Source organism: Pholcus phalangioides, unplaced genomic scaffold (genome assembly GCF_987345545.1).
Source record: "Pholcus phalangioides strain wild (caught in Gottingen) unplaced genomic scaffold, Ppha-v1.0 ptg000039l_1, whole genome shotgun sequence".
Classification (NCBI taxonomy): domain Eukaryota; kingdom Metazoa; phylum Arthropoda; class Arachnida; order Araneae; family Pholcidae; genus Pholcus; species Pholcus phalangioides.
This window is the reverse complement of record NW_028301625.1, coordinates 3,354,794-3,375,798: the sequence shown is the minus strand read 5'-3', so window position 1 is coordinate 3,375,798 and position 21,005 is coordinate 3,354,794. Positions and strand designations below refer to the sequence as shown.

At 31.8% G+C, this 21,005-nt stretch overlaps 1 protein-coding gene across 1 annotated transcript in view; it reads right to left on the bottom strand.

Moving 5' to 3' along the window:
• Window positions 1–21,005, bottom strand: part of LOC149065463 (voltage-dependent calcium channel type A subunit alpha-1-like) — a 426,448-nt gene that overhangs the window by 171,880 nt on the left and 233,563 nt on the right. Inside the window, exon 29 of the mRNA XM_089253992.1 lies at window positions 4,004–4,114. Within this exon, the coding sequence (XP_089110118.1) occupies window positions 4,004–4,114 (111 nt within the window). The remainder of the gene's footprint in view (window positions 1–4,003; window positions 4,115–21,005) is intronic.

The following is a 21,005-nucleotide window of genomic DNA, read 5'->3' as shown; positions in this document are numbered from 1 at the left end:
AATAGGATGGATAGAATAATTCTTAATAGGATGGATAGAATGATTCTTAATAGGATGGATAGAATAATTCTTAATAGGATGGATAGAATAATTCTTAATAGGATGGATAGAATAATTCTTAATAGGATGGATAGAATGAGTTATTATTAATGCACCATTAATCGAGTGCCTCAACAAGGGGACACCAGTAACAATTGGGAAGGGACAGTTTAGAGTTGTTGTGAAGCAGAGAGTTTTTCTAACAAGCTTGTAAGTGCATGGAATATTTCATTCTTGGGTGTCATGAATTGTACCACTATTGGCACATTTAAAAGGAAATGTAATATTTATGTTGGGATAAATCAAGAAGCTATCGATACTTATTTGTATTTGTATTTATTTGTAACCATAATTTTTATAAGCAGTGTATTATATTTTTCTCTTGGTTTTAGTTTATTCATAAAAATTTCTTTTACTTTGGTTGCTGTATGTTATATATATTCAACATCCTATTTTTTTTAGCATTATATTGATATTTTATCATTATTTATTATTTTATTAACTTTTTTTAATTCATCTCTCAGCCACTCTGTTGGGCATTTTGCCTGTTATGGCTCTTGAATTTGTATTTATATACAGTAATACCCCAAAGTTATGCTACAGGTGGGACTGACGATAAATATGTAAGTCAAATTCGCTTAAGTCAGGGTATGATTTAGTAAGAATACGAAAGATATTAGCTAATCGGGACCAAAAATGTCTTTTTCCCCTTCTTACTATGGGTGCACAGTATGACCACTCTACTTTGATATGACATAAAATTCAATTTCTTGTGACTGCAATGTGGTCCTTGAAAAAAAATCTATTCATTGAAATCTGTGCAAGTGAAAGTCATGGTAGAAAAGCTTTAACACTAGAACTATCAGAATTTGCATACCTACTGGAACTGTAGGAGCGGTCTTTTTGACATCTATAGTAAAAATACATGATACAGCTATAAATGTGGATTTATTTTGGAATAGAACAAGTGTCATAAAAGAATAAAAGAACTAAGGTTGCTTGTCTTAAAATATTGTCGTATAGGGGTTTTGTGGACACAGGACTTCAGGGGGCCCCCAACCCCATTAAAAAGTTTTTATACATTTTTTTTTTATATTGTGTTATTCATTGATTTCAAAATTTTTGAGTATAAGTTGCTCAATGACAACAGAGTGACACCCTTCCTCCTACTTAGGGGTTTTGATGAAGAAAACCAATGAAGGGTTACTGAGTATGTCAGACATCTGGCATATAAAGGATTCAATAAAGCAAGCAGAGGAGGGCACATGCTATGCTTTGTATGTTCATGAATTATTGAGGGCACATGTCATAGAATTTCTTGGGGGCTCAGGAGACTTGAATCCTTAAGGTTCTGCCAGCTATGTCCCTCCTGTGAGCCTCCATCCCAGCTGGAGCGGTCAAGAAAATTTTACATTTGAAGCTAAATTTTCTAGCAGAAAAAATGTGAGGTGTTGTCATTACAATTTTGCAGCTTTTGTTTTCAAGTGGTTGCTACAGGCAAACCATTTCTTCTTGTAATGAGCCCAAATAATATGGAAAACAAGGGTTCTGTCCCATAAAAAAGGGATCTAAGGTCACTGTACAACTTTTACTCCCACATAGTTGACCCTTTGACACATCAATCTGGGCATGCGGCTGATGCATGCATGTCAAAAATAAAATGAGATTCACCTCTTTGGCTTCATGCTCAATAGCACTTTGGAACCTTTGTGCCTTGTTTTTCAGTAATTATTTGTAAGATAAAAATATATATATTATTTCAGTGCATTCATTCTACCACCTTTTAGAAATTAGCTCATCATCTTTTGAAACACCCTGTATGTTTGCTCGTGCATAAATGTAACAAAACATGAACCATTCTATAACCTAATCTCAGAAGAGAAAATGTATGATTTCATTTTTTAAAAAAATGCATTCGTGGTATATTTAAAATCTGGTTAAGCAACAAAGTTTTCAACAGCAGTCAAAATGACTGCTCAGTAGTTCTAAGTAGAATTAATTTTTAAAAATAAACAGAATGACTTGAGATTTTTGTTTCTGTTCCAAAGGACTCTTTTTGGCAAATTAGGAAAAGTCATGGAGGGAAATTTTCAAAATTTTAAAAACAGAGTTGCAAAAAGCAATCAAAGTTTAAAAAGTGGGTACAATGATCATGCTGTAGTGTTAAATATTTTTATGATACCTTAGCCTTCCGAAAGAAATAGACTGCTTGTGTTTCGAAGAAAAAAAAGAAAACCTTCACCCATGGTTTGAAATTAATATTGAAAATTAAAAAATTAACAATTAATTAAAATTAAACAATTAAATTAATTGCTTATGGGTTGAAATTAATTGAGAGTTACAGAAAAAGTGCATTGCTATCAAAGAAGAAATTTTTTTTTCAAGACAGAGTAATGTTGGATTTATGTAAAAAACTGTGACAAAATGGCAGATACCATACTATATGCTTGAGATTCCATTACTACACCATAGCAAAAATTTTAATTTTTATATACTTTATACACCTAAAAGTCAGTGTAGCTTCATTACATATGATGTGCTGATTGTATAAAACAATTCTTAACATGATGAACACTTAATAATCTGTACTACATTATTTCAGCAATAATCCAGTGATGCTTGTGAATTTTAGAAATGTAAATTTTTCAGGAAAAATGGTGTAACTCAGAAATCGCACAACTCTGGGTAGCATAAGTTAGGGTATTACTGTATTTGTATTGTGTCTGAATCTTGATACTGCTGTGCTGAATGTGAAGATGGGCAATTTAAATCATAAATATATGAATATGTAATAAATCTCAATTTACATTAATTGCATATTGATGTGAACCAAGTAATATGAGCACTTTGTTGAAAAAATAATTCATAGATACTGTGTAGACATAATTGAAATTCATGAGAGTGCTATTTAATCATACTGAGTATGACCGTATATATCACCTTTTTAATGTCTTAGTAATTGCAATGCTTGATATATCAATAGCAATTGTTGTTGATGTGGGAAAATTAGAAGTGGCAAATAACCAAAGTAATTTTTATTGAACTGCTTGAATTGATTTGAATTTAGTTAGTTTGCATGAGAAAATTTTGATGTAGAATTATTTATAAAAATTCAAGTCACTTTTATTTCTATTAAGTTTAAGTATAACATTTTTCTCACTTCAACAATAATTCAAATAGGATTTGAGAAATAGATTTATTCAACTACATTTGAACATGTGTTTCAAAGCATTGTCAGTCTATAAAGTTAATATTAACAAAAACTAATAAAAGCAACAAGATATTGGTGCAAAAAATTATTTTGGTAATTTTAGACTATATAAAAATCAGTGATATGTTGAATAAAATTGATGACAGATACGTTAACTACTTTTAATGTTACTGATGTGTCAAATTAAAACATAAGAATTTTGTGAAGTCATATATGAATCAGAGATTGAAAAGAAATAAATGGTAAAAAGATGAAATTGAATATGCATCTGATTTTGAAGGTTCAAAATATAGCGAAATGAATTTTGTAAATTATTCATATAAATAATTGTTAAACAGAAATAATATTCAAATTTTTTTAACACTTCATCAAGATATGACATCTTCAGACATCATAATGATACTCTAATGATTGTGCAGTACTCCAACTGCACAATTTATGTTTTATGATGGTAAATTTAATGTATAAAGGTAAAATAAATGTATCATTTATAAAACTCGATACAATAAAATGATATGTGATTTTTGAAGCATAAAGAAAAGGATATATTTATGAATTAAAAAAAAATTAATTTATAGTGTAAAAGCAAGTCCAAATAACCATCTGTTTCTGTAATTTTTAAATTAAGTGCATAACAAGACAAGTCTTTATTGTTCTGAAAAATAGAACCATGTATTTTAAATCATGTAGTTCACATATATTTGATGATCCACATCCACTTATCTGAATCCTGTCAATGGATCCCATCCTTACCCTGACTCCAAAAGCTGCCAACTTCAGTGAACATTCAAGGGTAAAGAGTGCAGTGAAGGCCGCATTCATGTAGTGCAGAGTGCTCTTGAATACATCATTTTGTTTGTAAAACTGGACAAAACACAAAAGCAATCAGAGTTCGACATCATCTAGACAAAGGCAGAGTAGCATATTGGTAGCCAGCACACAAATGCACAAAAAGACTTAAGGACAACTGGGAACAACGGCAGTAGTAGATAGGAAAGTTTTTGAATGAATTTATAACTTGATTTATGCAATTTATGCAAAAAATAAACTCTGATTTACAGGAATTGCTGATTTACAGGAAATGTGAAAAAACTAGAAATCTAACAATAACTACTAAAAATCTAACAATATTTACTGGAGGAAAAAAAAACAACAACATAAAATTGTATATGTATGGCTAATATTGCTTTATAGTCTCATAATTTTGGGCATTAGAATCAATGAAAATTTACTACAGTTCAAAGAACTTATTTTCCTTAAATTTTGAAATCATGATACACTCTGAGGCAGATCACTTTTACAGAATATGCAAAAGCTAAAAACACGTATTAGCATAATTATGATAATAAAAGAATTTAATTATTTATGTGGAAGTCAAAATTTTGAAAGTCACTAATTAAAAGTTACTAATGAAATGTCCCCTTCAAATCATTTCAGATGTAGCATCATAATTGCAGATCATAAAATGTGAAATAATGCTCAAGAGTTTTCAACTCACTGTAAAATGGATCAGTATCAGAGTATAATAATGTTGACAAAAAATGTGACAGCATGCGTGAAAATCAACAAATTGTGCTTAATTCATCTCAGTTTTAAATCAGAGTTTAATTCTTACAATTTTTCAGCATATTATTGAGATTAATCTTTTATTATGACCTTTTCGGAAATTTTTTTTCTATAACTTTTCTAAAGCTTGATCATTTTGCATTTACTATGAAGAAAACATCTAATATAGCAATTGTGCATTCATACAAAATCTCGCACTCACATGCACACACTTTATAGAATGTTACAACCTACTGGATTTGAAAACATACAGCATTACACAATAAGTGAAAATATTAGTATAAGAAGCTGATTAGATTTTTTTTCTTTTTGAAAAATGCACAAAACTGAAGCAGACTATTTGTTACAGCTTCCAGATGCAAAAAGAAGAAAATCAAGAAGCAATAGTTTTCATCAAGTAATTTATTTTATCTAACTAAATTTTGTTACCTAGGAGAAAATGAAGGTAAAATGCAGGCATGAACATTTAGACTTACACATCATTCAAATACAGCTCTTACAAAACATTAAAAAAAGAACAGTACATAGTGTTAGTTAAACATGACTGGAGAAAAAGAAGAGAATGTTCAAAAGTGATCCATGATTTATTTGATAAACTAATAATGTATGTATAACAATATATATACCAGCAAAAAAAATTATGTTTAGACCAGTGTTTCCCAAAGTGGTCAATATCAAGCCCCTGGGGCGATGGAATGATCTAAGGGGGTGGCTGGTAGAAGTTATGGGATGCTATGGGTTGGCATTGATTGGGAAAGAGCGATGGAAAAAAAACGTTTCTATAAAAATGGGTGGTAGATCTGAAAAATTTGGGAAAATCTGGTTCAGATCGTCTGCAGCAAGAATGCATTTCCAAATGTATACAATCATTTTGGGCTTTTTTATAAATATAAATTACTGTAACTTTGAGTTTACAATGGATGTATCTTTAACTAATAACATTGTATTTTTGACTTTATAAATAATACAGTGATACCCCAACTTATGTCAGTAATTTGCTCCAAGACTGATGATGCAAGTCAAAAAAAAGATGTGCGTTGGAGTAAACTTTTCCAATGGTAATGCCCCACCCTCCTCAGGAGGAAAAGGGAATTTGCAGGATTTTCTTCATTCTTTCTTATTTATTCGTCTTTTTTATATGACTCTCTCTTGAAAACGATTCTCTTTTAAGCACAATATGAAAATTCTTCAAGCCTTGGACAGAATGTGCCTAATTGAGAAAAAATAATTTTTGGACGAGCCAACACATAAATGCGGGGTGATATAAGTTGAGGGGGCGTAAGTCAGGGTTATTACTGTATATCATTCAACTTAAATTTAGTTCGATGCGCAAGAATGTTGTTAAAGAAGACAACTATCAAACTGAAAACAGCCAGGAAAAGAACATATGGATTATGTTTTAAATTTACTGCAGACATCATTAGATATCACAAGACTAATTTTTTGTGCAGTAAATAACCATTGATGGTTATTTACTGCACAACAAATTGAAATATAGATTATACATTTTTTTATGCTTAACATTAAACAGTAGTATTAACACAAGATTTTTCATAATAACAAGTTCAAGATAATAAAAAAAATTAAATTAATGAATATGGAATCATATATAAAATCTGTTTAAAAAGTTTTGGAGTTTACAAAAAATAAGGAAGAAATTACATTAAAAGCCATTGTTTCCAAGTTTGCTGTGTCTGTTAGCATATTTGTGTGTGTGTGTCATATATCAGAAACTATTTTTCCAATGCACATGGTTTTTACAATCTTTGCTTACAATTCTTCAGCAATTGTTACAATAGTTCTTTGACTTCAACAAAAAATATGCTTATGATGAATTTTTTTATGAATATGTAGCATGGACTCTGAAATGTTTCTTCATGCTTTTGATGAACAAGTGGTTTTGATAAATATAAATGCATACAGGCCTTTTTTTCCTGAATATAAGTTACCAAATAACATATAAATATACCAGAACTCTATAATCTCATAATACAAGAATATACACCTTTGGAACTCATATTTTTTTACTTTTGATAATGGATTTTTGTTAATTATCATGCCTGAGAATCAGGTATACAGGTAGACTTGGTTTTAAAATACTTTTGAAATTTGATACAATTAAATTCTTAAAAGAGAGCAGATTCCTACTAGAGCATATTCTACATAGCAAAAAAAACCCTCAAAATTTATATATACAAAAAAAAATATTTAAAAAAAACCCTCAGATTTATATATACAGTACCAAATAAGTAACTCTGTGTGGTAAGCATACATAGCAAACATGTAATGCTACAGTGCTGTGAACTGAATTTTTGTGGCAATTAAGTTATCATCGAAATATTTTCACTCAAGCCCAATGAGTTTATGTTCCCCTCAAAAGCACTTTCCAGATGTACATTTGTTTTTTCATTATGGCTTCTGGGCTATTTCATGTAAAATTAATGAATATGCAAACAGAAAAAAAGCCTAGACTTGAATGTTTTTGGTGCACATGGTAATTAGTTAAGACCCTCAGCATCAAACTGAATGATTGCAGCATTCTGGGTGCTCACTTTCTATATCTGCATAGGTCAGACAGAGAAATGAGCAAATGACATCACACCCATGAACCCAACTAGATTTTGTGTGCAAAATAAAAAGATCTCCTGTTTTTAATCACTCTCTTGGCATAAATTCTCCTTCATCTAGTTTGTGAAAAGTGCATTCGCACCACAAAAGTGTATTTGCATGTCCCTCTCGTTCATGAATAGTGTATGTAATCTTTATCTTGAAAAAAGAGCATTCACAGACTATAAAAATGGAAAAGGTGACAAGGGATAGTAAAAGGGAAGTTGAATCTAGGTTGGCAGAAGACATTGGCACTGACCTGAAATCATTTTTCAAGTATATCAATAATGGGAGCAATTGGCCCCCTCTCGATGGAAGGGTCTAGAAAGCAATGCACACATATGTAGCTTATTCAATGACTTTTTTGCATCAGTTTTCAATAGAGAAGGTGATATCTAAGGTATGGGTGTACCGTGGGGTTGATAAAATTCTCAAGTCAAAGATATAAAAGTTGTAAAACTTCTGAAAATATATGTGCTAACAAAGCACCAGGATTAGCTTATATTTATCTTAAGGTCGTTAGAGAATGTACTAATGAATTTTTGGTGCTAGTTGCACAGATTTACAGGAGTAGTGTTGCTGAGGATATCATCCCAAGAGACTCCAAGCTTGCTAATGTAGATCCAATATTTAACAAGGGTGGTAGAGCTTGACTCCCTCTAGAATATTCTGGAAATTATTATCAAAAGGAAATTAGTGAAGTGGATAGACAAGAATAATGTATTGTTGGAAAATCAGCATGGGTTCCAGAAAGGGGAAGTTGTGTAGCCAATCTCCTTTGCTTCTATGATCATGTGACTAAGGCTTTGCATAAGGCAAAAATGTAGATGTTGTTTATCTTGATTTCCAGAAGGCATTCGACTTGGTCCAAGATGGTAAACTCTTGAGGTGTTTACACGAGATTAGGATTGGGGAAACTTGTTGAATTGGATAGAATCGTGGTTAAGAGATAGGTCACAACGGGATATTTTCAAAATGGACAGGTGTCACAAGTGGTGTTCTTCAAAAAACATGGCCAAATAAATTTATCACTTTTATCGATAAGATCGATCAGAATATTAATGGGATTTTTGATAAATTTGCAGAAAATGTGAAGCTAACGGTGTAGTTGGTAATCAAAGCGATAGGGAGTTACTCCAGATCAACTTAAACAGGATATTAGCATTAACAAATACATGGTAGCTCATTTTGGTTTGAGCAACATGTTTCACTTATGAGTTGGATGGTGTTATTATTCCAGATGCAACAAGGATAACTGATTTGGGAATCCTCATTGATGAGCAGCTTAGGTTTTTGGAACACTGTTCAGCGATGGTCAAAAAAGCGAACAGAATCCTCGGTTTCATTCTTAAGAAAACATCTTTGCATTCACCTAAAGTGATTCCTCCATTTTTCTGTGACTTAGTTTGTCTTGTACATAATAGTCCTTATGTGCCATAAGGGTTTGGAGACCATCATACCTACCGAGGGACATAGACTTGGTTGAAGGGATGCAGAGAAGAGATAAGCATGTGCTTGTTGACAAACAGGGCTTGAGTTATAGAAAGAGACTTTATTTTTTGCATATATTTACACTGGAAGAATGCAGGTATTGGAGAGATATGCAGAGGTGCTGACATGAAGAAAACATTGGGGCTGGAAGCTGCTGATCGTCCTGTATATATGGGACTCAAGTGCGTATGCAGTTGAGGGAAGGTGCACTGCATTGTTCTTTTCAGAAAATATTGGGGGGGAGGGGGAGCTCAGCCCAGTCATTCATCTGATCTGGGCGAATTTCGGATCAGACAAATAAGTGAGTTATAAGGTTTTGAAATTTTGTCATTTTTCTAATGGACAGTTATGTGCCAAACATTTCACCGGCAGCAGTGGGTCGTCACTTCTTGAAAATTCCCGTATATACTCGTGTATAAGCCCCCCCCCCCCCCACTTCAGGATCACCAAAACCGCAATAAATTGAAAACCTGTGTATGAGCCGAACCCAAAAAATCCATGCATTTTAGAGAAAAAAGTTCTTATATTTTCATGCAAAATGAATAGCTTGCGGAAATTTACAATAAGAAATGATTCAAACTTTTTAATCCATTTCTTCTGAGTCTCCAAGCTCATCATAATCCATCAGATCATCATAGGGGGTGCGGCATCTTCGTTTTTATCCTCATCTGGGCTGTGTCATCGCCATTGTCACTTTCAAAGAGGATATCATCTTCAGTTCCATCCACCGCATTGCTGATGCAACACTTTATGAAGGATCGGATGATAATTTTGGCGGAAACAGAACTCTATGCCTTGTGTACCCATTGACACACTAGGCCAATGTCAGGTTTCTTCAAGAGGCACCACTTTTTGTAGTTTCTTTATCATTGGAACTCATCCATTTGATCCACAAATTCCTCAAATAGTCTTTAAGAGGCTTGTTGATGCTCACATCTAAAGACTACAATCGATGTTAGCCCACCTGGTATCAAAGCCAATGATGTTTTGATTTCTTTGCCTCAGCTTTGACATTATCGGTTCTGTGGGGTTTGAACATATCCCATACCAATAATGCCGGTTTCTCGAACATTGATACAAAAATGACTACTGATTGTGGGGGTCGATATTTTCTCATCAAAAACTGACCCGAGTATAAGCTGACACCCCCCCCCCCCACTTGAGGAACGAATGTTTCTACAAAAAAACTCGGCTTATACATGAGTATATATGGTAACTGAAATATATAATCCCATTAGAAGACAAGTTTGGCCTTCTTCTTTCACGATTGGAGCTTTTTCTCTCCATGTAGTGTTATATTATAGCCTTGTCATTATATACAGCTTACGTGTTCACTTCTTCCCCTTTGTTGGCAAATTTATCACCAGATTTGTAAAGTGTTAGCCAAACGAGTTCTGTTTGAATTTATTTTTTTCGCCAAAATGTGACAATTTGTTTAGCTTCACTATCAAGTCAAATTTTTTGAGGGAAGGTGCATGCAATGCACATATGTTTGCTACACGATCATTATTTTACAGATTATATGCTGATCAGATGTTGAAACAGAATATTATTTGGAGTTTTTTGAACTTTCATCGACACTGTTATGTGCAAAAAGCTTCCATGAAGAATAAAGCCCATGTTAAAATAAATGGTAGCTTGACAAAGGTGTGACTCATGGGAACAGTAAAATAATAACACTGCACTGATTCAATCAGAAAATTTTAATCAAACTTATTATGTTATGAATTGACATTTTTTAAATAATTTTTGGTTTCAGATTTTTCTGTTGATTACACTACTCAACACTGATTTTTTTTCTCAGATATCTCAGTGATTTTAGGGTGATTTTGGAGCACTGACTCCGAATCTGACATTGGTTTTATCAGATTAGCTCTAGTTTTTGAGTTACAGTGAAAGTTAAATTTCAATGGTTATACCGTAAGGCGGGTGCAGATCTATGGGGGGGGGGCGAATATTGGGGGTCACACCAATCACAAACCTACCCCAAGCAAAATGTGATAATTCATGAAATTTTTATATGATAATATTGCATTCAATTAATCCATTAAAAATGACCTGAATCAACGTTCTAAAATATAGGAAAAACCAGTACATTTTTAAAAAAAATTCAGGATGAAGAAAAAACAGAAACATTCAAGACTATTCTAGAAAATATGGGACAAAATGAAGGATGCATGGTCAACCTTTTAACAGTGACTAACTCGTTTTATTTATTTATTATTATATTTTTTAATTTTTTTGTAACATCACCCCTCCAAACTGTGAGCTGTCGCTCCGCTCATGCCATAAGCAGAGTACAAATCACTTTCAAACTGTGCGAAATGTAAATCATAAACTTAATATATAATAAACTTAATATCAATACATAAAGATCACTGATGTATGGTAATGATATAAATGTGATGTGTTGAATAAAATAAGAAAGTAATAAAAAGTTGAAAAAAATTTCACACAAAAATTAGTGGCTGCAGACTATATTGAAATATTGATATTATGCATTCTTTCAAAAACTAGAGCCAATTCAGCAAAATTAACACCAGTTATGAAATCAGCAGCTGCAATATACCCTAAAACCATTAAAGTTTCCTTTGGGAATATGAAACTGTTTTTTTCTTTCTGGCCTAAAAAATATTTTACTATCTTAATCTACTCACAAACGTTTAGTTTTATGGTAGTTATTAGAGCCAGTATTATTCGAAAAAATAGTTTTGAAGAATATCTTTGTACCTCTCAATAATTTGTAAGGGTAGTTTGGTAAAAGGAAGAGATTTCTTTCTTTCAAACTGAGCACAACTTTGATCTACTGCCATGGCCAATTTATTACCGAGTGAGTTGTGCCAGAAGTGTGAGTGATGTGCACCTAATATAAGTTGTATGTCCCAATATTCTTGTACGTTGAATGCCATCAAATTATAAATGATAATAAAGAAAAAAAATAAACATGGTACTTTCTGGAGAATAAAACAAAATGACTAACACTTAACCTCTGTAAAGCTGGCATTGTAAGATGCAAAGAACATATTCTGATTGACTTGTAAAAAAAGTTTTTCCTTTCCTGAAAAGTGGGGGGAGGAAAAATTATATCTCTTGTGTTTTCTGAACTTCTGTGTGGGTTAATACATTTTAAGTATCTTTCAAAAATGCCAAGTTATACGTCTGGTGAATTCGGCAGAATTTTGAAGTGATGTCAACAATTTTCAAAGCGTTATAGCTCATTAATTATGGCTCAGATCAAAAAACTGAAAATACTCTTCCATATTAGTTTTACCCAAGGAATCACTGATAATAATGTAATTATTGGGCAGTTGATTGTTATCTGTATATATATATATATACAGGGTAGTATACAGTATATATATATACAGTAAAACCTCAATAAGTCGTCACCTCAAGTTATCAAAAAATTATGATGGTTTAAGCAGAGTGACGACTTGAGCAGAGTTCCGTCAGTTTTAATGTTCAATGTTATGAAAATCGTGTATATTTAAAGTAATATGACATTTATTAAAGTATAAATCGAAATAACAATATTAATCAAATTTATAGATTGCGAAAGAAAAAATAATAGCCATTTTTTTTCATTTTTTTTATCTCTTATTACTTAAATTATTGTGGTAAAATGTACTGTACACTTTGATTTATGCTAGTAATTTTTAATTTAGACTAACAGAGCAACTGTTAGAATAGGTAGCTTTTCTTCATAATAGAAAATCTCTATTGCACATTAATTTTACATATACATCAAATTTAATTTTAGTGTTTGAATTCTTCACCAGTAGTTCATGATGCAACTACAAAGTAATCTCGAACACTTTTGACTCGGTGGAGGGGCTCTGGGCAGGGAAAAGTAAACAGAAGACCTCAACTTGGGAAAGAATGTCTAATTTTTTTCAACTAAGATATTTTGTTTAAATTTCAAGCCCTAAATTAGTAGAGTTCATGCTCTCTATGATTATTTATTATCCGTGCCCGCGCGTTGCACTTTGACTTGATTAATTTGATTCTTCGATTTACATAATTTTTGATCTCCTTGCACTATATGTAATCTTTGACGTATCAATAAAATTTGGTTTTGCCGGAGGCGAAGTGCTTACATTGCTTCTTGTGACAGAGCCTGGGTGTCTCGTGGTTTGTCCAGTTTCTCCAATGGAGACCAGGCAGAAATGAGATCTAGCTTGAACAGTCCCCACGTTCCAAAAACCTTAGTCAGCAAATGAACTTCCCCAGTGTAACTTTCGTTACTTAAACTGTTTCGTTTGGGTATATAGGATTTTATGGTGGTGGCTTTTAAGCATATGGCAATGCTGTTAACAAGCTCTTTTTTTAATGGGAGCCATAAAAATAGTCTGTTTCTCTTTCTCAAACTTTTTCATAGTGACGACTTAACTGAAATTAGCGACGAGTAAACGAGGGTTTAATAACATTGTGGTCTATGAGAGCTGGAAGGGTCTGAAGAAAAATGACGACTTAAACGGAGTGACGACTTATCAGGGTGACGACTTAATGAGGTTTTACTGTATATATATATATATATATTTTTTTAAATTCTTTTTTGAAATGTTTTTGACATTTTTCATAATCCTTGTAAAGTATTCATTGTAATTATTTTTCCTGTAACATATTTTGTATATATTTTTTCTCATGCTCCTTATATATAATCTGAAGCTCTGTGTATATATTTTTCCAATATTGTATTTATAACATTTTTTCATTGTCCTTTTTCATCCACCATGTTTTTGAGAAGGCAGGTGGCAGGTAACAAAGGTTGGCATTTTTAATGCATTTAGGCATAACCACCCTTCAGAAACGCCTACACTTTTTGAACCATGCATGGGGTTCCCCTGATGAAGACCAACTGCATACGTTCTATTTCAGTTTCTTAAAATTCAATTTTTTTCCTTTTTCTTTTTGTATATATATATCTTTTTGTATATATATATACAAAAAACAATTATTTTAAGAAAAAGGAAAAAAATTGAATAATTGAATTTTATGAGAGTGAAATAGAACCTGTGCAGTGGGTCATCATCAGGGGGAACCCCATGCATGGTTCAAAAAGTGTAGGACTTTCTGAAGGGTGATGACGACCCACTGCATAGGTTCTATTTCACTTTCATAGAATTCAATTTTTTTCCTTTTTCTTAAAACAATTCTTTTTTGCATATATATATTTTTTTGAAAGAACAAGTGAGCAGCACTAGCGCTTTTGTCATTCAAAGGACACTTTTTCACTACTTCCTCATTTTTTATCTTCATTTCTCTTGTATTTTTATCCTACTATATATATATATACATATATATTGTGGATAAATTACTGAACACACTAACTTTTACATACATAGTAAACTTAAACTATTTCTGACACATACATTTAAAGGTGATGTTTTGTTTCTTATCAGTCCTATAGCTTGCATCACTATTGATAAACCTTGTTGTGTCTTCTATACAAACTGGTAAGATTCTTTGCTTTTGTAATACATGTAGGACCACAATGCAAAGGTCATTCCAAAAGGCATGGCCCCCACTAGTGGGGGGGGGGCTGACAAGGCTCTAGCCCTGGAGCCCGGGACAGTTCTCATCATTTTTTGCTTTTTCACGTTATAAATTAACTACAGAAGGGGCCCAGTGAAAAGTCTGACAGGAGGGCCCGCAAAAGATCCCAGCCTAGGGGCCCCGCTCCAGGATGTGGAAGCCATGCAAAAAGGCTATGATCATTGTTTTCTGCCTAGTTCAAGACCATGACATTGCAAATCAATGATGCTATTGCACTACACTAGTATTTAACTTTGTATCAATTTGCGGAATTTTATATTTTAAACAACAATACAAATGAAGGCTGAAATTGGGTGGTGGTTTTTCACAATCGAATATGAAATCAAGACTTTTATCACTCAAGATATTTTCATATAGTTAAAGGCTTTATCATATAGTATAAATTCTTTTTCATATAATATAAAGGCTTTTTTATGTAGTATATAAAGGCATTTTCCTAATTGTATAATGACAGTTGCATCAACATACATAAAAATCAATTATGTACTGGTGGAGAAAGATACTTCACACTCCCCTCTGCTTTGAGTGCTGTGTCACAAGACTGTAGGGAGGGGGGAGAAGGGGACTTGGGGGGTCTGGTCCCCCCAAAATGTTAGAAAATGACTGAAAAAAGATGAAAATATGGCCAAATCTATTGTTCTATCACTTTGCCCTCCCCCCTGAATGAAATTTCTGGCCACGGTCCTGCTTTGTCACCATTATTATAATTATTATATAGAAAATAATAGTATTAATTTAATACATACAGTTTGGTTTAAAGATATAAGATAAAGTTTTGTTTTCCTCATTTCACACTATCTTACTCAAACACACTAACAGAAACAATTTACTAGAGATAGGGGGCCTACACTAGGAGGGGTATAAAGAGGCCCCATGAGAGAGGCCTCTAAAACTAAAAATATTTTTCAATATTTTTGTAAAAAAAATAAAATATTGAAAGGAAATATCTTTGTATATATAAAAAATATCTTTATCAGTTTCTGTTAATTAAAATACTTTTTTTAAGGTTGTTTGCTTGAAATATATCTGGAAGAGATTCTTATAATCACCCCTATAAACCCAGTATACCCCCTCCAAATGTAAATCTTGCATATATATATATATATATATATATATATATATGCTCCTGTTAGGGATAGATTTTTTAACTCTCTCACCTTTTGTTGGAGGCTGTCTTTAACAATCTGATGATTCCAGATAGAGTTTTAGTTCTATTACATAGTTGTACATACTTAATATTAATTCATTCAAAAATATTTTGTGAATAACATTTGTGTCGATCTTCAAATTTTATTGAACTAAATTTGTTTCTTGCGTGAAGTTTGACTGCTAAAGTAATTTTTTTTTCCAGAAAATATGTCATATGAGAAAAACATTTTCAGTAACCTCAGTAGACTCCAGATTTGAGCAGTAGAATGCCTTTGAGGGCTGTGGAAAATCCATAAATAGGTTTGAAGTGAGTAAAAAATGAAAATTTGACTGCAATGAAAAGTATTTATTAATTAACTGGTCAAATATAGCACATTCGGTAAACTTTTTATGCTAATTCTATTAATACAGGATTATACAGGGTTAGCATAAATTTGGCATGTTCATAGCTGGGGAAAAATAAAGTGAGAAAAAATCAGTTCAAAAATTCTCAACTAGATGTTCTGATCTATTCAAATTGTGGTGTGCATGTAATTTTTTGCAAATATGTTACCAAACTGCTCACGACATAGACTGCTTAAGACAAACAAGTCTTCATGACAGGCTATTTAAACATTTTCGACAGAACCTGCTCTTACTTCTTTACTAAAGAGCATAATGTTGAATTTACAAGATGATGGTTTACTAATGAAGTTTATCTACTAACACAGTGATTTTACACCAAAAGCTATGCAGATATTTTTGAAAGAGCTTCAAAAACCCTCATCTCTTCATTAAGATGTTCCTAAAGAGTTATGATTTTCTGATGGGTAGTTAAGGCTGCAAAAAGCTCAAACTTTAATTACAGACACCCTGTGTATGTATTAATAACCTTAAAATAAAAAAAAGGAAAATCTGTAAAACCTGTGGATAATTAGGAGTCAAATGTGTTTGAAATGAAGATAATACTGTTTTGTAGTAATAAGCATAAACACTATCTTACTTTACAAGTATTTTAAATGGAAAACAAAACAAAATTATCATTATGCATGAAAACATTCAAACTTGAAATAAATGTCATGGATCTTTGACACGCCAAAATGCATTCTTTCCCAAAAAAAAAAAATTACATGCATCCAGAAAGAATTGTCTAATCAATTTGAGATTCTGGTCATAGAAGGTCTATATATAGAGAATGAAATTATTGAATTATGTTTCATTAATGAATGTAACATAATGTCAATAACCAACAACTCATGAACCCACTTCTAGCTTCAATACTAGCAGTATATGGATATGGAAGATATGGATATATGGAGATATATGGAGCAGTGTAGACTCTTAAAAGTTTCCTCTCGTTTTTTTCACCAGATTTCATTATAATTTCTGAAACTGAGAAATCGGTTCCACGCATTCTTTAATGCTCCAAAGCAGAATATGCTGAAATCTGCAACATACCTCACAGAACAATCAGTACCACTGCAGAACAATCTGGAAGAATTAAAAAAAAAAGTGTAAAAAACATAATTATGGGGATTTTCATCACCGAACATTTCCACTCAGCCAAGGGCTTGTTGCAGAACAATGCAAAACATTCTGCTTTGGGGCTTTGATGATTGCAAATACTCTTCAAGTATGACATAGATGTGTAAAATTAAAGATAGTGACATGAACTGAACAAAGATACTGTGGTAGAAGTTGTGTGTGTATGTTAATGTTGTTCAGCTGTTGAAATGCTCCTGGTGTGCCAAAAACATTAATAATGCAATTGCTCAAGAATGACATCTCTGTATGACATGTATTGACATATTTTCACAGGTGTATCAATGATATACTTGGGAAAATTTTCTTATTGACATTATTCACACATTCCAAAAGCATTTTGCAAACATAATAACTCTGAAAAGCACACTCACAGCTCATGAAACCGCTGTTTTGTACTGTCAAGGTCCTTTCTTAACCAGGCAAATCATTGAACTTATCTCTAATCAAGCACATCTAGGATATGCTTGGAAGCTGTTGCAACCATTATGGAATGTGATTGAAATAACTTCTTACTTGCAGAAATTATGGCAGAATCTTCTACTGGAGAACATGAGGAAACTTGTATAAGTTCATGCTACTCTATATCTATTGCAACCAGAGAAGAGTTTATAACCTGTGACAAGCTGCACACAAAATTCATGCTGCCACAAAATTATAATAATCTTATTTTCTATATACCTATATTGTATAGAAAATGAAATGATTTCCTTTGGGTGCATATTATTATTTTTTCATTTTTTTTGTAACAGTGTATTCTGGTCAAGCAGCTTTGTATTAGGAAGTGAAAAACAATAATGATTTACAAATAAATAACTATGTGTACTTGACAAAGCTAGAGACAAAGTAGCAAAAACAGAAATTCTTTAAAAAAAACAAGATTTAATAGAAAAAAAAAACATTTATAGATAATTTAACTTTCAATAAGTTGTGTGAATATGCAATTAAAAAATTTGTAAAATTCTCTACAGCTCAACGCATCATTTTGCAATGATGATTTGAGTTGTAGAGAATTGATGTGTCATTTTATGACTTCAAATTTATTATTAGGGTAGCCATATTTCCTAAATATACTTGATTAACTACGAATAATAATGATTTTGCTATATGTATCATCATTATGGAGATAGGCTGTTGAAGTTTTTTAACTTATGTTTTCTAGTGTGAATGCAGAAGTTGTGCTTAAGTTATTATCGAGTTATATATATGAGTATATGTAATAAATTCATACAGCAAAAATTACAGCAAGAAAATTGCGATATAAATTACAAATATACCCAGTATTTATTAGCATATATACTCAATAATATGTTTCTTTGATCTATAACCTTTTCTTCATAAAATCACTATGGCAGCACTTGAAAAGCAGACATTAACATTATCGGGAAAAATAGTTTACCCCTCCAACTTGCTATCAACAGGATGCAAAATCACCCAAATCTTGAAGCTTAAAGAGTTAGCTGTTGATTTTAACATTATTTCAGGAGTCTCTGTAATGAAGTGCATAATAAAACAAGTTTTTTTCCCCGACTTAATAAAGAAATAAGTACTAAAATAATTATAATAGCCTATTATCCTTTTTTTGGCATTTTCTGCATACTGAATTAATTTTACACAGGATTATTGCATAAAGTATGCTTTTTCAAACACTATTGAATGTGAGAAAAATTCAATTACTCATTTGAAGGAGCTTTTGATACAATCATTGCATTGCATAGTACCAATAAATGAAAACACTCACACACACAAGATCTCAGGTAGTATTGATTATACAAATTTAAAGTAGATTTTTTAAAGCTAAACATTACTCATATCTTTTTTATTCATCAGGAAGTCACTGATACTCTAAATAAAGTCCATCCTGTAAATGTACATATCTATTTTCTGTTTTTTTTTTTTTTTTTTTGGTTCTTCAAATCGTAGGTTGATGAAAATTATAACAAAAGTAGATAAAAAGATGGGTGTACTAGAAATATGTACTGAATTAATTTGTCAGTAACTTTAATCTATATACAGTTTACTTCAGGTTATCTGCTTATTGTAATCATGGTTCCCTCCAAAGGTAGAAGACTGACATGGCTTCAGCTTTGGTGCTTGAGGATTGTTCACAGTTTTCTTCAATTTTTTACACTATATAGTCTATTTAATATGAAACCAATATATAAGATTCTTGATAAAACTCATAGTCTGGCAGTTTATTCCAAGAGGGGGCTCTCTGCCTTTATTGTTGTCTGACTGCCATTTGGTTAGTGTAACATTCTCTGTTTTAGGATTTGAATCTTAGATAGAATTTTAACGTTTTCATGTAACCATCCTAAACTGGTTTAAATCTCATGTACTAATCTAATAAAGTTAGAAATCAAGTGCATCATGATGCAACAAAATTAACAAATGAAAAATTTTCAAATACACAATAAAAATCTAAGAAACTAGATTTCTTTTGAATATATTGCAATACTTACATATACATTACAGACATATATTTTGATAATGTATAATCATTATGAACTCTTAATACATACACACTCATTCATTCCCACATGCATAGGGTGGCAAATTAATGCATGAGATTTGCTAGTACATAATTAATTTTGGCACATAATCCTAACTTGATAGCACAATACATAGTTCACTGACAGAAGTACCTAGCACTGCTAAATTTCAAAGATTAAATGATTGAAAACTGATAAACTATTGTATAAAGAAAATATGACTCATATTGAAAAATGTATTGTTTGAAAACCTTGGAAGCCAAAATAAACAGTCATTGCTAAAGCCAGGAACCATCAAAAGGTTGAAGGACTTTTGCCATCAAACCATGCACAACCTTTTCTCATATAGTTTTTACTTCCTGTATTTTATATATTTGTCAATTTATATATTTTTTATATTTGTCAAGTTTTGTTAAAATTTGAAAGTAACCTATACATAATCAAGTCCCTTTTCATACACATGCAAAATTTGGTGAAGATTGGTTGAAAATTAAAAACTATAGATTTGTGCTCAAAAATTAAACACACATTTACCCTTACACAGATGAAAACTAACTTTTCATATAATAGTAATATGAAAAGCAAATGCATATAATAGCCATTTGCTTTGAATGAATGTATGACTATGTTTTTCTACCTTGTAATAAACAAAATTAAACATATAACAAATAATACAAAAGCTTTCACCATGAATGTGCATATGCATTGATTGACATAATTCAATGATCATAATCAGGCTTGTTAATTGAATTTTTGTTGAAATAAATTCCTACAGAAAAACAGAACTATGATAAAAACTGTACAGAAAAACATGAGAAATTATTATTTTATTTTTGCAAAGTATATGCCATGGATATTACTTGCCTTATTTATGTTTGCTGTAAATCTGTACTGTTTTATCATATCTTTTACATGATGATAATATATGATTCTGACATCTGCATAAATACTTAAGCAACGAAAATAATGCAGCACAGGACATTTCAAAAATTCAAATTCTACATGTGAAATAAGCAAAAGTACTGATGTGATGCTGTACATCTGCTTTTAATCCATGCATCACTAATTGCATATAATATCATGCTTCATGATAGTGAAGGATTTAGGAAGTATTTTCTAGTCAGTGGCAAACAGCAAACTGAATTACACTTTTCACTGATAAACACTAATGGTAAACAAAGCGTGCAGAAATTTGCATGGAATGTGGCACTTGTAAAAATGGTATTATCTACAAACATGACTCACAAACTTGCAAATAACATTCAACATCATTCACTAGCACCTCTTCACATACAGAAAAAAAAATTGAGGCAATGTGTTTTTAAAACCTATTAAGTCACATGACATAAAAGTGATGAAACTCAATGACATAC